At 43.3% G+C, this 16611-nt stretch overlaps 1 protein-coding gene across 6 annotated transcripts in view; it reads left to right on the top strand.

The window, feature by feature from the left end:
* LOC123499323 (GRAM domain-containing protein 4-like) overlaps positions 1-16611 on the top strand; it is a 106936-nt gene that overhangs the window by 84823 nt on the left and 5502 nt on the right. For 5 of the 6 annotated variants that reach the window (XM_045247145.1, XM_045247149.1, XM_045247147.1 and 2 more), the window contains 8 exons: positions 1824-2028; positions 3112-3348; positions 4596-4855; positions 5491-5722; positions 7202-7411; positions 7694-7867; positions 13175-13421; positions 14022-14109. In XM_045247145.1, coding sequence (XP_045103080.1) covers positions 1824-2028; positions 3112-3348; positions 4596-4855; positions 5491-5722; positions 7202-7411; positions 7694-7867; positions 13175-13421; positions 14022-14109 — 1653 coding nt within the window. The remainder of the gene's footprint in view (positions 1-1823; positions 2029-3111; positions 3349-4595; positions 4856-5490; positions 5723-7201; positions 7412-7693; positions 7868-13174; positions 13422-14021; positions 14110-16611) is intronic. The other variant, XM_045247146.1, reaches the window with a different exon arrangement.

The raw sequence follows: 16611 nt of genomic DNA, 5'->3' as shown, positions 1-16611 counted from the left end.
AACTGGATAAGGAGACTGAAAATAAATATCACATAACACATCGATTCATTACAAATACAATAAACCAAAATATCTACTCGTTTTCATTCCCTCGTGAGCTTCTTTCCCAAAAGCCGGTGGGCCATCGCAGTACATGGCAATCAATACCACAACCCTCACCACCCCTACCACCACCACCACGTCCTCCATCTCCCGCCTCTCAGCCTCCGTCATTGCCACATACTGCACCTCCCTTCCCAAAAACAACACATAAGCTTTAGGCCGCCGAATTATGCAGGGTCGTCCCAAGGGTCATTTTTCCCCCAGCACCGTTAAGTTGTGTCATTAGGACTGTCACCGGCGCTGGTCACTTCGTCAACATCATTAGCGGGATGGAAAGATAACTCCCATTCTATCTGTGTTGTCATGCAATCGATGTCATCGTTATACATACACACACACACACACACACACACACACACACACACACACACACACACACACACTATCTCTCTCTCTCTCTCTCTCTCTCTCTCTCTCTCTCTCTCTCTCTCTCTCTCTCTCTCTCTCTCTCTCTTTTCATGACAATACTACCAAGTCATCACAGTTTATGAAGGCACTCACTTGCTCAGATGCTCCTCACCAAGCCACTAGAAAGCAAAAATACATGAAAAACACTCAACGAAGATTCCATTTCATTCCCTTTAACAGGACTGAAAAAGGTCTATTATGTATGCAGCAGACTTTTTTTTATCGTTCTCTAAAACAAAGCTAATGACTAGGATGGCCGGTGTCACTTTCCTAATTAGCGATCTCGTGAGGAGCAGTATTAATGAGTTCAATTTTTTACGTGTTTTATTGATAAGAAGCTTTTTTTTCTTTTTCTTTTATATATATCTTTTTTATCCCCATCGTCTTTGTTCCTTGATACTTCTTAGTTGCTACTTTTCTTCGTTTTTGCTTTTTTTTTTTTTACGGTCTTTCACTTTTCTTGTATGTTTCGTTTTCTCTTTTCTCTTCTTTCCTTGTCAACTGGTTTCTGACTTTCTATTCCTCATCCTTATTTATCATCGCTCTCTTTTTCTCACTGATCTCTTCGTCCACTACCTTATCTCTCTCCTCCATTTCTTTCTCTTCGTCTTCCTGTTTTCTACTTTTCATTTGCATTCCTTTTTGTTTTTTCGAACACTGCAAAGCAGACAGAATTTTTCAATGCAGAATATTTCCCGATGCAAGGTCTCTCTGAAGTGGATTCATTAAGCTCGTTAAGCCCAGCCGTAGTGGGTACAAAAACGTCATCAAATCATTTTCCTTTCATTCACGATTGATTTTCATGATATATTTATAGTGCCCTATTTGGTGTAATATATTTGAAGTTCTTTATTTTTCCCTTCGTTATCCCCAATATCTTTCTTCTTTTAATGTTACACCCGTTGACCTTTTAAAGCTTTCATTAAGTATACTTTTAATCCTCGTTCATCCCTCACAGATTATCTCTATCTATGTATCTGACTTTTCCTCTCCCCTTTATTTCACGCTTCCTGCTCGGATTAACCCGCGTTGCTACTGCGCCAACAAGGAAATGATAGCTCAGGAGAAACAAGAGAAACAAGCTGATGAGTTGCGGATACGTCTGTTTTTTTGTTTTGTTTTTTTCCGACAAGGATACGTGTTATTTTTCGTCAAAATTCTCAAGTCTCCTGATTAAACGGAGACAAAATAAAACAAACTTTTCCTTTTTATAATTTTTTTTCTGTACGTTTGCTTGTCTCTGCCTCGTTCCGTCTCTACCTGTCTGCCGGTATGTCTCTCAGTCTTTGTTCATGCACGATATTCATCAACAGCGGAGGAGGCCAAGGCGCTGAGGGAAGCAAGTGCCACCGAGCAACTTCGGCAGGAACTGGAGAGGGAGAGAGAGAAGAGCAGGATACTGATGGAGAGACTGCAGGAGAAGGAAGCTAAGGACAGGGAGAGGAGTGAGAGGGAGGCGAGAGACAGGGAGAGGCACACAAGGGAGAAAAGTTTGCCTCCAGGAGACAAGTCACCAAGGTGAGGTATACTTATAGAATACTTGCATATGTTGTATGTTTTTGTGTGTGTAAATGATGTAAAAGTGAAGTTCGATATGAAGGATTAACAATCTTCAAAAGCAATACGGCGTCTGTACAGGATTTACTTAGTTTACGCTCAAAATATTTAAATCAGATTCTAATACTAATACAGCTCATTCTAGAGCACAATAATATAACAATATCTTTCTTTTGTAAGAGGGACGACGATCTAGGCCAACAAAAAGGAAGAAAAGTTCCACTAAGGAATCCAAAATATGTTAACAATGATCTTCCCTTAAAAGGGTTGAAGTCATACGATGGTAGAGAAATATTATCAAACAAGCTGAGTTTACTGTTTTGTTTGTTTTATACTTTGTTTTCTTCTAAAGTTACTGATAAGCGAATTTCTTTACTGAGTCTTTAGATTGTTGCTTTAAAAATGGTCAGGCCTTTTTTACTGGACCACTGAAAAAGGAGAGGCGATACACAAGAAACTTTAGCAGGGTTCGCCAAAGTTGTAGCTGAATAGTTTACGAAGAAGAATTGTTTTCAGAATTGTACCAAACTAATGGTGTGTGTGTGTGTGTGTGTGTGTGTGTGTGTGTGTGTGTGTGTGTGTGTGTGTGTGTGTGTGTGTGTGTGTGTGTGTGTGTGTGTGTGTGTGTGTGTGTGTGTGTGTGTGTGTGTGTGTGTGTGTACATGCATGAGGTAGAGAGTGACATGTGCATCTGTCCTAACACCACGATACTAACTGCACTAAGAAGGAACCCAAGCATGTACGTACTGTATAGTCAAGTAACCTTCTCTATTCACCTCCATACACTTCCATTGTGCTTTGTGTTCTTCCTCTATGTAAACTTTCCTGATCTGCTGTCAACATCTTTACACAAATTTATAATCTATAGACTTCGATCAACTACTTAAGAAATGAAAAGGAGAGAAAAAACACAGAATACAAAGGAAGTGAGCTCTGTATGTTACTTGACCACTGACCACACTACCCACAATTCCCCTGCTCTTAACCCTGTACAGGTGCTATAACTCAATAACCCACTAACCCCACTAACCCGTCCCCTGCCAGCCTGCCGCAGCGGATAAGAAAGAGAATTAACCAGATGCACAAGACCCAGTCCTTCGAGGTGGAGGAAAGCTGCCCCGGTCCCCCCTCGACCCCGCTGGCTGACAGACTCCGCCCCCAGGGGGATGAGAAGCTCAGTCAGAGGTCGTCCTCGTCCCTCGAACATTCAACCAATCAGAATGTAAAGTACGGAGGAGAAGCAGCCAATCCCAAGTCGAGTTCTCCATTTGATGTTGTTGAGTTAGTGTCTCTACCTCTCTCTGTCTCCGTCTGTCTGTCTGTCTGTCTGTCTGTCTGTCTGTCTGTCTGTCTGTCTGTCTGTCTGTCCGTCTGTCTGTCTGTTCGTCTGTCTGTCTACATGCATCTAGCCTTCCACCAGCTGCTTTTTTCCTGGCACGTATTATGTTTTCTTTTTTTACGTAGACGAGATTCCTTTCCCTTAGAGTATACATATGTAGATAGTAATAAGGATCAAGTATATACTATATAATACTGCAATACACTATCAATGTTTCCCACAACACAATGCAACACAACACAGTAACACAATCTGCTCTCATACACAAAAGTACAACTCATTTCAATAAATAAAGAACACTTGCAAAAATAAAAGCTTGCCAATTGCTTTAAAAACACAGAGCAACGTTCAAAACTAAACACAAAACAGCAAACATACGTCCATGTAGAAAAAAAATTTTGCATTAAAGCTGCTAATGAATTGAGTCAGGTACGCCATCAGCACCTTCAGGAGATGCCTCGCGCCCTTCACTCCCTCCTGTCCTCATTAGGTCAGGATATAAATCATTCCTGAGCTCCACTCCCTCTTAGTCCTCCTGTCTTTGTCATCTGTTTTCCGCTTGCATTAATAAATATTTTTTGAAGAGAGGGAGAGGAATGAATTGCGATAAACGCTCAAAAAATAAATGAATAAAACACAGTGCAGGTGATTACGTCCCCCACACACGGACAGGGTTATGGGGTCGTTTGGGGATTTTAATTAAGGTAAACAGACGTGTTTGTGTTCCATTACTACCCACTCTGGCGACCAAGCACCAAAACCAGGTGAGTAATGACTCCTTACAAAGCGCATCCCACCTTGTGCATCCTTCATCAGCTAAACATTCCACAGTACTGTACCATGCAGCTACGAGCCCTCCTGTTGCTGCTGCTGTGTGTGTGTACCAAGTAAACTCATATCTCAAGAATAATAATAAAACATTAGGTGGGGCAATTATTTTGGTCAATAATTGAGGTCGGACGCTACTCCATTAAAGTCACTTATCATCATAAAGTGGAGACCGCAATTTAGCTTAATGGAGTTGTGTGTGTGTGTGTGTGTGTGTGTGTGTGTGTGTGTGTGTGTGTGTGTGTGTGTGTGTGTGTGTGTGTGTGTGTGTGTGTGTGTGTGTGTGTGCGAGCGTGTCCTTGGATACAGTAAGCTAAACAGGTGATCCACATTCTAGCCCAGCTCTTCACGTCCCTTACAGAAGCTCCTCACGCGGAAGGTTTGCGTGGAAGCGCCGCGGCCTTGAGAAAAGCAAGTCCCTCGATCAGTCTGAGTTTCTGGCGTCGCTAAACAGCGCGAATGCAGCAGGAGGCGGGGCGACGTCCGGCTCGGGCTCTGAAACTCCCACCATCACCACCGCCATCACCACCACTGCCGGCGCCGCCGCCGTCTCCTCTCCCTCCAGCCTGTGGCCAGACACCTTTAGGGACAAAGAAAGTGACTCTGATGACGGTGAAAGAGGTAAGGCGTCGCGACAGAGTATCGTGGAGGGCGGCAGGGTGTTGCATAAGCAAAGAAGAGATATCCTGGGTGTAATATTGCATCTGACACTCACACGAGGAAGAATATGACATTACATGCCTGCCAATATTGAACTTTGTGCTTTTCTAATCTTACTATATACACGGACAAACAAACCAGTCAAACACACACACACAAACACACACACACACACACACACACACACACACACACACACACACACACACACACACACACACACACACACAGACACACACACACACACACACACACACACACACACACACACACACACACACACACACACACACACACACACACACACACACACTCTCTCTCGTCTCTCTCTCTCTCTCTCTCTCTCTCTCTCTCTCTCTCTCTCTCTCTCTCTCTCTCTCTCTCTCTCTCTCTCTCTCTCTCTCTCTCTCTCTCTCTCTCTCTCTCTCTCTCTCTCTCTCTCTCTCTCTCTCTCTCTCTCTCTCTCTCTCTCTCTCTCTCTCTCTCTCTCTCTCTCTCTCTCTCTCTCTCTCTCTCTCTCTCTCTCTCTCTCTCTTCTTTTATATTACATTACACAACCACCACTACCATCACCACCAATGGCCCGTCTCCCCCAGGCCTCATGCGGGACATCAGCGGTGAGCTGGACCAGGGCTTGCCACAAAAGATACCACCGATCTCCGCGGAGCAGATAGCCCCAGCCGTGGTGAGCCCCAAGGATCCTTGGTGGAGGAGAATGGAGGTGCAGGTGGTGACGGCGATCGGAGAGCTCCTCAGGGATTTCTCCGAAGTAGCAGAGGAGGAACAACCTGACGGGGATCCAGAGGGTGACCCGCTGACCGTCAAAAAGTGAGTGAAATTTAAGGTGCCGCCCTCGTCCCGCCCGCACCAACCAACCAATAGTGTATTTTGGTAAAAGTTTTCTTTCTCAGCAAACATCACTTGCTTTCTTGCTCGTTTGGGTGTTTTCATTATTTCTGCTATAAGCTTCTCTTGCTTGTTAACTTTGCGCTTGTGGTTTGTCTGCACGAATTTTCTCAACTCCAACTTGGTGGATGAAACCTTCGAGATAACGTAAGTGCAATTCAGTATGCACCACCAATATATATACATATATATATATATATATATATATATATATATATATATATATATATATATATATATATATATATATATATATATAAACATATGACAATGCAGCAGTTTCAGAGCAAAGTCATCCTTTTGGCTGCAAGTTACGCAACACACAAAGATAAGTCACGTCGTCGGTGCAGCTCCGTCATAAAAGAAAAAATATGTCAACATAAGAAGTGCTCAAAAGGAGTAAGAGAAAGGTTCAACTCAGAATTTTCAAAAGAATATATGAGTGAATGCAATTATTCAATAAAGCACATGAATCAAACTGAAATAAAATAAAATAAAACATTCATAAGACTTTTAAATACTGCCAAAGCGCAATTAAAAAAGAATGCAAGAAACTAAAAACCAATACTGGACTAATGCACCAAGTGTACATGGTGAAATGCTTTCTAATAGAACTGTGGAATAATGAAGGATAATTTTTGGCAAAGACCATTATAGATATTTTTCCTCATGAACCATCACACATCACGTTATTTGATTAGCAGAGTTTGGAACACAAGTATCATTTTATCTATTTTCTCTTACACTCTTTAGACTAGGATGTCATTACGATATATTACAACAAGAATTGGGCACGTTCTTCAGTCTCTAAAGTTACATATATATATATATATATATATATATATATATATATATATATATATATATATATATATATATATATATATATATATATATACACCAAAAATTTTACCATGGCCATCACATATGTAGACCGACGATGATCTTTTACCTCTGGAACAAAACGTTAATGAGTACTCACCACAACAGCAAGGAGGGAGACACTTTAACGCATGCTACTGTCTGCTTCACAAACGGCCTTATTTGAGATGTCCTGCAACATTGGATTTCGTTGTATTACATTTAACCATAATTTCAAAAATTAATAAAAAATTACCAAATTTTCTGTTAGTCAACATCCATCATCCCACACAAACACATGCAAAGCTCACCTTTGCTACTGATTAACTGCAACATACTTCTTGATCAGTCTTGTGAAGCCACTGCAAGACTATTGAACATGAAAAGCACATTCCATCAGTCTAGTGGTTTTCTGCGCACTTCACTTATATTCACTTTCTAGTTTCTTTCAATCTTTTTACTGATAAAGAGTGCCATTGAGCTAAAGGTGCTTGAGGGACACGGTGGAAGACAGGTCGGTAATGAGGGTTTGGTCCACAGGTTGAAGGAGAACATCTTAAGGTTTGGGTGCGTGATGCGGCCCTTGACGGAACTGTCGGCGGTGGTCACATCTCTCCTCCGGTGGGAGTCGCCCTCAGCAACACTTCTCGCCCTCCTCATCTACCTCTACAGCGTCCTCTTTGGCTGGCTTCTGACCCTCGTGCTCCTTCTGGGCATTCTCAAACTCTCTTTCAACTACCTGAAGAAAAGGTGAGGACGATAAGCCAAGATCCCTGATGTGTCAAAAAGTTACCTTGGAACGAATATAAAGACTGTATGGGAGAAAAAGGGAAGAAAACTCATCAATAACTTTGCTAGGTAGCCATTTCCGTTCAGGGACATGAGCACGACAAGAAATCATATAAAAATAAAAATTAAATTCTTCCTTCTTCCTGCACACATTTTTGCTTACCTGTCTCTCTCCCACTTCAAACAGTCTTTCCTCTTCCCAAAGGCTTCAACATTTTTCGATTTTCTCCACGCCAATTGCAGGGGATGGACCCAAATCTTTCTGCGCCGGCTGAGGCGGCGGGAGGGCGGCGAGGCGGTGGACATGGCGGCAGGAGAAGCGGGGCTGGGAGACAAGTTTGCTTTGGTACTGCAGGTGGCCCGTCGCGTCCAGAACCAACTGGGAGCGGTGTCCAATGCAGCTGAAAAAGTTAAAAAGTAAGGGAGAGAGAGAGAGAGAGAGAGAGAGAGAGAGAGAGAGAGAGAGAGAGAGAGAGAGAGAGAGAGAGAGAGAGAGAGAGAGAGAGAGAGAGAGAGAGAGAGAGAGAGAGAGAGAGAGAGAGACATCATGGCCTGGGGTAAACAGTGGCAAGTCAAGTTTGCTGCCGAAAAAACCCAGGCCGTGGTCATCTCACGTTCACGGGAGGACGTCAGGCTGTTTGAAGGCCAGCTGAAGTTTGGAGAAGACACCCTTGCCTCCTATAAATTGCCATTTATAGGAGTAGGCAGTAGTCACCTGCCGCCCGGTGGAATACTCCAGGAGAGGTACTTACGGGGATGTAGGCAGTGCTGCAGACTGAGTGATTCCCCGTGTCCTCTATTCCCGGTTCCCTTTGTGGTCTCATTTATACAATTGAGCAGCTGCAGCCTGCCCTCTAAAGACAACTTCTACTACTTCCTACACTACACTACAACACCTTACACTTTTACACTCTCTTCAAATCAAAATTTAATAATGGCTTCACCACGCCCTGCCTCGGAGTCCCCTCTGGGAGGGGACCATAAATGTCCCCAGGTCGGACTGCCCTCTGCTGTCGACCTTGGGTGTCTTGACACTTCATCTAATACTTTCACTATCAATTTCTGCAACATTCGTGGCCTTCGTTCTAATTTTCAATCTGTGGAACACCACCTCTCCTCTACTAAACCTCATCTTCTCTTCCTAACTGAAACACAGTTGTCTGTGACTACTGACAGCAGCCCCTTTTCTGTTCCCTCCTACTTGCTCTATCCTCATTTTCAATCCAAAGCTGGATGTTGCGCATACGTGCGTAACGACACCACTTGCTCTCGTGCCCACAATCTTGAATCTTCAGAATTTTCTACCATCTGGCTAAGACTTCAATGTCACTCTCTAACTAAATTCATCTGTGCTGTATACCTCTCACCTAATTCCTCTGACTATGTAAAATTCTTTGACTATTTGACTTCCAAGGTGGAGCACATCTTATCTCACTTTCCTTTTGCTGAGATCTCCATTTTAGGGATTTCAATGTTCACCACCAGCTTTGGCTTTCATCTTCTTTCACTGACCAACCTGGTGAACAAACCTTCAACTTTGCTATCCTTCATGACCTAGAGCAGCTAGTGCAGTTCCCTACCCGTATTCCTGACCGCCTTGGAGACACGCCCAACATTCTTGATCTTTTCCTAACCTCCAACCCTTCTGCTTACTCTGTTAAACTTTCCTCTCCGTTGGGCTCCTCCGACCACAATCTAATTTCCGTTACCTGTTCTATCACTCCAGTGCAGCCTCAGGACCCGCCTAAGCGGAGGTGCTTCTGGCATTTTAACTCTGCTAAGTGGGAGGAACTAAGGCAGTACTATTCTGATTTCCTTGGGATGATTATTGTTTTCATGTCAGAGATCCTTCTCTTTGTGCCGAGCGCATAACAGAGGTGATTATCTCTGGCATGGAGCTATACATTCCTCATACTTTCTCTAACCCTAAAGCTAAAAAGCCTTGGTTTAACTCTGCTTGTTCTCGTGCTGTCAATGATAGAGAGGCGGCTCACAAACGGTTCCGTAGCCATCCAACTGCTGAAACTCATGCCCTATATATTTCTGCCCGTAATCATGCCAAATCTATTCTCCAACTTACTAAAAACTCTTTCATCAATAGAAAATGTCAAAGTCTTTCCAATTCTAACTCCTCTCGAGATTTCTGGCATCTAGCCAATAATATCTCTAACAACTTTACTTCTTCGTCTTTCCCTCCTTTACTTCATCCAGATGGCTCTACAGCTGTCTCTTCTTTTTCTAAAGCTGAACTCTTCGCTCAAACCTTTGCTACCAACTCAACTTTGGATGATTCTGGGCATATTCCTCCTACTCCTCCACCCTCTGACTACTTCATCCCTAAAATTAAAATTCTTTATAAAGACGTTTTCCTGGCCCTCTCTGGCCTTGATTCTCGGAAGGCTTACGGTCCGGATGGAGTCCCTCCTGTTGTTCTCAAAACTGTGCTTCCGAACTCGCTCACTGCCTGGTCAAACTCTTTCATCTGTGTCTCTACTTCTATTTATCCTTCTTGCTGGAAGTTTGCTCACATTCAACCTGTCCCTAAAAAGGTGACCACTCCAATCCTTCTAACTACCGCCCTATAGCTTTGATTTCCTGCCTTTCTAAAGCCTTTGAGTCTATCCTTAATAGGAAGATAATGAGGCATCTATCAGCTCACAACCTTCTCTCTGATTGCCAGTATGGTTTCCGTAAAGGCAGATCTACTGGTGATCTTCTTACTTTCCTAACTGAATCTTGGTCATCCTCTTTAGGGACTTCGGTGAAACCTTTGCTGTCGGCCTTGACATATCGAAAGCCTTCGATAGAGTCTGGCACAAATCTTTAATTTCTAAACTACCCTCCTACGGATTCTATCCTTCTCTCTGTACCTTCATCTCCAGTTTCCTTTCCGATCGTTCTATTGCTGCTGTAGTAGACGGTCACTGTTCTTCCCTAAAACTATCAACAGTGGTGTTCCACAGGGTTCTGTCCTATCACCCACTCTCTTTCTATTATTCATCAATGATCTCCTAAATCTGACTCAATGCCCTATCCACTCCTATGCTGATGATACCACCTTGCATTATTCAACAGCGTTCAACAGACGCCCAACCCAACAACAATTAAATGACTCAAGGCGAGATGCTATAGGACGCCTAACTTCTGATCTTTCACTTGTTTCTGATTGGGGCAGAGAAAACCTGGTTTTGTTCAATGCCTCAAAACTCAATTTCTACAACTATCTACTCGACATAACCTTCCAGACAACTATCCTCTCTTCTTCAATAACACTCAACTTCCCTCTCCTCTACATTAAACACACTCGGTCTATCCTTCACTAAAAATCTAAACTGGAAATTTCACATCTCTACTCTTGCTAAATCAGCTTCCAAGAAGTTAGGTGTCCTATGGCGTCTTCGTCCATTTTTCTCCCTCCCAGCTGCTTGCTCTGTACAAGGGCCTTATCCGCCCGTGTATGGAGTATGGCTCTCATGTCTGGGGATCCACACACAGCTTTACTAAACAAGGTGGAATCTAAAGCTTTTCGTCTTATCAACTCTTCTCCTCTAACTGACTGTCTTGATTCTTTAAGTCACCGCCGCAATGTTGCATCTTTATCTGTCTTCTACCGCTGTTTTCATGCTGTCTGCTCTTCTGAACTTGCTAACTGCATGCCTTCCCCTCCTGCGGCCTCGCTGCACAAGACTCTCTACTTCTTCTCATCCCTATTCTGTCCATCTTCCTAATGCAAGAGTTAACCAGTATCTTCACTCCTTCATTCCCTACACTGGTAAACTCTGGAACTCTCTACCTGTGTCTGTATTTCCACCTGCCTATGACTTAAACTCTTTCAAAAGAGGAGTGTCAAGACACCTCTTACGTTAACTGGACCCTCCTTTTAGATTTTTTTGTTTTTTCTTTCTCCTACTTTCCTCTCAACAGGGCCTGGCAACCAGCGGGATTTTTTTTCCAACACTTTGTTTTCCCTTGGCCAGTGCCCTTGTAATGTAAAAAAAAAAAAAAAAAAAAAGACTCCATCAACATCCTGGGGGTGGAGGTAGACTCCAAACTCAGCTTCGACCGCCACCTGGAGAGCGTGGCACGTAAGGCATCCCTGAGGGTGACACTCCTACGTCGAGTGAGGCACCTACTCGATGCCAAGGGGCTCATGACGCTATACAAAGCGCAGGTGAGGCCCATCATGGAGTACAGCCCCCTCAGCTGGATGTGCAGTGCCCAGTCCCACCTCTCCCTGCTGGACAAGGTGCAGCGGCGAGCCGAGCGCCTCCTTCGCGATGCCGGTGGCCTGGGACAGCAGCCCCAAGCTGAGCTACAGCGACAGTGGCATCAGGGGCAGCAGTTGCAGCAGAGACAGCAGCGACAGCACCCAGACCCTCACCAAGACTCCCCTATCAACGTGCTGGACAGCTTGGAGCACCGAAGGCGTGTTGGGGCCCTTACTGTGCTGCACAAAGCCCAGGTGCAGCAAATACCTCACCTCACGGCTCTACGGATACCCTGGAGGAGGAGTGAACGTACTACGAGAGCGGTAGTGTCCGACACCCTCCTCGAGGTGCCGAGGTGCCATTCTGTGAGGTGTCAGCGCGCCTTCTCCCACGACACCGCGGTGTTGTGGAACGCCTTCACCTCAGTAATGGACGTCTCCAGCATGTCCACCCAGCAAGTGAAGTGTGCTGCCCACGCCTGGTTACGGACACATCCGCCTGATAGTGACAGTGACAGGTGATAAAATGGCAGTGTCCACCAGCCTGCAATTCCACCTGACAGTGACAGTGGAGGAAAATAGTATGCCTGACAGTGACAGTGAAACACAGTGACGTGGGATGTGCGTGTGCCTGACATGACAGTGCTGATCAGTGGCGAGGGAGGTGCGCAACTGACAGTGACAGTTTTATAACACCCTCGCTCACAATGCCGTCCCCGGGAGCAGCTTTAGAATGAGCGTCACATGCCAGTGCACGCTCTTAGCTCACGAACTCAGCTCCAACTGTAAACATACGTGTAAAATATGTATGTTATGTGCATTAAGTTTTAAAAAAGAGAGAGAGAGAGAGAGAGAGAGAGAGAGAGAGAGAGAGAGAGAGAGAGAGAGAGAGAGAGAGAGACGGTGTGTGTGTGTGTGTGTGTGTGTGTGTGTGTGTGTGTGTGTGTGTGTGTGTGTGTGTGTGTGTGTGTGTGTGTGTGTGTGTGTGTGTGTGTGTGTGTGTGTGTCGAAGGAAATCCTAATGAAGTTTAGAGTTTACGAGCTTACAAGATACATACAGAAAATATCATTGGTTAATTGGACATAAAACTCGAGTCAGAAAAATTAGATCTGCAAATACGATAACAAGTGGAATGTGGAGCTAAAACATGCCTGTAAAACCTGATTAACGGATGTCGCACTCAGGAATAAAATTACTGGTACATATAGAAAAAAAAATGTGTGTTGAAAAATGCGTGACCAAACAGTTTTATTACAGCATAATTGAGACTTTTTCCTACATGAGTTGCATTTTGACCTACTTCAATATTTGTTAGTTTTCATTTGTGTTTCGGTTCACGTTTTGCAATAAAAGCTGTAAACTAACCAATTGAGGTACAAATAAAAGTTAGCTATGAAACACACACACACACACACACACACACACACACACACACACACACACACACACACGAGGGCATTTTATCATAACAACTGTCAATTTCTTTTCAACGTCATCAAGCTCCATTTGCCTGCAGCCTTTGCCTGTGGGAACACGAGGCCACGCAGCGCCTCTACCTGTTCTTGTGCTTGCTGCTGATCGCCTCCGTGCTGCTCCCCGCCGCCCAGCTCTTCACCATCACCGGCATCTACATGGGACTCAAGTTCTTCGTCATGGACTTCGTTTTCTTCCGCTACCCGAGGATCCGCCTCAAGTATGACACCACCTCGAGGCTCTGGGACACACTGCCCACCGACGCCGACCTAGAGCGGCGCGGGGAAAAGGTGGGCTCTGCAAGGGAGAGGAGAGGGCGGAATGTGTGAGTCGTAGGTGGTAGGCCGGCATCATGTGTCCATTTAACAGGTGGCATACAGAGTGCTTGATATGATTCTTGACTATGATAACTTAATTTGAAAATGGAAGTATAACGGTTGCTAGTTCGATTGTTCTACAATGTCAAAAAAAAAAAAAAAAAAAAATTTAAAATTTTATATCATAATCATAAATACATATTCACGGTAACAAACAATATTTGTTGAACATGCCGTATCTAATATGATTTTCAGGCAGGATATTATACTAACTTTTCAAAGCATATCTCTGTCATGAAACATGTATGTAGGATTCTGGAAACATCTAGTATTAATGATGATAAATATCTGTTATTAATGATGATAATACCAACAATACTGTTATTACTGCCAATGATTATAATATTGATAACAATGATAATAATAAAAAGAGAAAGGATAACAACAACAACCAAAACTACAACAATAACAAAAAACAACAAAACAACAACAACAACAAACACATTCACAACCACCCCGCCAACACATTCACGTTGCGTCGCCCCAAAGACTAACCTTCTCATTAACTTACAGAACCGCAGTGACAATGGCAACTCCTCGCCTGACCTCTCGTCCTTCCTGGAGCTGTTCAACCTTCCCCCAACGGAGACCCCGCTACCAGGTATGCTGCCAACTTACAAACTTCAAACCTTGCTATCCACCTGTACTCCTTTATAACCTTCTATACTTCCATACTAAACACAGAACACTCTATAACACATCTTTAAACTTAACCCAACATTCTATACTACCTTGGAATCTTTCGCTCGTGTTGTTGAGGCCACAGACATGATTATTCGGGTTACTACTACTGTCTTTGTTATGAACGATGCGAATTATCATCGGAATCATGAAGAGATCTAAAAAAAAACATTCCCATTAGAGTATGAAAAATATTCCACATAGGATCCGAAAATGTTTGAGAATACGAATCTAGGAAAAACAAAGCAGCGTGGCGGTTTCCTAAATAAGAGTCTCCCCCGCACTGACTGTCTCCTCGCAGCGGGGAGAGTAAATTGGATACTAGAATTGGCCGCGACGGAAGGTTCTCCTGCAAATTGAAATCGATGCTCACTGCTGGCTGTTTGTGTCTGTGGCTCCGGGTCTGAATGCCATTCTCACACCAGACGAAGAGAATAATTAAAGCCTGGCAGGACTTAACGGGTGGTATATCTATTCTTCCCGTTCAATAAAGCTCCGTCTCCGTAAGTGTTATTGAGTCTGATCTGGAGCACTTTTAGTACTTTTAGTATAAATGATTGAGGTTTTCAAGGAAGTTTTCATGATTCTAGTAAAAATTTGACAATGATTCCTTACCATCAAAGAAAGAACATAACACAACATAATATTTTAATTCATCATCTCCTTGGTCTTTGAAAATCATCCTAATGAAAGAAAAATGCGTTTAAGAATACGACCCAAAATGAACAGAAAATGACAACCAAAACCATTTTCATTCATTGATGGATTCCTCAAGGGTGTGTTAAGGAAGCAATAATGGTAATGGTGGAAGTAGTCTCAACAGCTAGGGTCTCTTCAGGCCGCTGTGCTTCCCAAACGACATCCTCACAAAGCACTTCTTGTAGCCTTCATAAATATGTGAGTGTCATGATTTACGATATGCAAAAAAATATTGGTCTGTTAGAGAGAGAGAGAGAGAGAGAGAGAGAGAGAGAGAGAGAGAGAGAGAGAGAGAGAGAGAGAGAGAGAGATTACCAAAAGAATGTTTGATGTCACATTTTCTTTGATGTGAGATGGAAAACATCATCCGTTTAATGAGAGTTTAGTGACGAACGGTTACAACGGTCAGCTTACAGGTTACAGATTACAGGTTACAGTCTACAGGTTACAGGTTACAGGTGCGTTAAGTATAATCCTAATCAACAGCATCATCAATGTTAATTTTAAATCGGATGCATTCAGATAATTGTAATGCATCACTTTCTTTATTACACCAAAATTGCTTCATTAACGCGCACTGACAATACAATGTTCAAACCACGCCATAAAGGGACAGTGACCTTGAAAGTTAATGGACGAATACTACAAGTGAATTCTGCCGCACGTCGGTGATACTCGTGTGATGTCAAATTGTATTCCAATGTTCTTCCCTCACAAAAGAACATAACTGTAACGATGATAATGATGATGATAGTGACTGTGAAGATCCGAGGAACGCAATGAACGATGGAGAAGGAGGATGGAAACACAGAAGAGAATAGTTAAAGGAAATCAAAGATGAGGATAATGTAAACAGAAAAATAATAATAACAATGATAAAGATCGATAAAAAAAATAATAATAAGCATTCCCGCAACGCACCTCCTTTACGAACTGAAGGCAATAGAGTGTTACATTTGATCATCCTGAATTTCCAATAAACCGTAGCCTTGAAAACACCACCTGATGATCCACGTCACTTATAAATACAGAGACTTATCAACCACAGAACCACAAACAAAATAGGACAAATCACAAGTATAAACACGAGGAGATACTATGACAAATAATAAAACACCCTCCCAATATGATCAACTAAACACCCAAACTTCACACACACACACACACACACACACACACACGCCCGGTAGCTCAGTGGTTAGAGCGCTGGCTTCACAAGCCAGACGACCGGGGTTCGATTCCCCGGCCGGGTGGAGATATTTGGGTGTGTCTCCTTTCACGTGTAGCCCCTGTTCACCTAGCAGTGAGTAGGTACGGGATGTAAATCGAGGAGTTGTGACCTTGTTGTCCCGGTGTGTGGTGTGTGCCTGGTCTCAGGCCTATCCGAAGATCGGAAATAATGAGCTCTGAGCTCGTTCCGTAGGGTAACGTCTGGCTGTCTCGTCAGAGACTGCAGCAGATCAAACAGTGAAACACACACACACACACACACACACACAGCACCAGAATCTTATAGTGTCACAGTTAACAGTATATTAAATCTTCTCTGCAGCTTCTCTATTTTCCTTCAGACATGTTTATTAAGACGGTGCTCTTCACATCTCCTGAGGTAACAAGATGCAGATTTTTTTCTATTTTTCACTCCGGCAAGATATTTTGCTTGGGATGACTCTTGCATAGTAATGCTTTTTTTTTTTTTTTTTTCTTTAATATAAAGAGATAT

This window comes from Portunus trituberculatus, chromosome 49 (assembly GCF_017591435.1).
Source record: "Portunus trituberculatus isolate SZX2019 chromosome 49, ASM1759143v1, whole genome shotgun sequence".
Taxonomy (NCBI): Eukaryota; Metazoa; Arthropoda; class Malacostraca; order Decapoda; family Portunidae; genus Portunus; species Portunus trituberculatus.
This window is presented reverse-complemented; position numbering and strand designations above follow the sequence as displayed.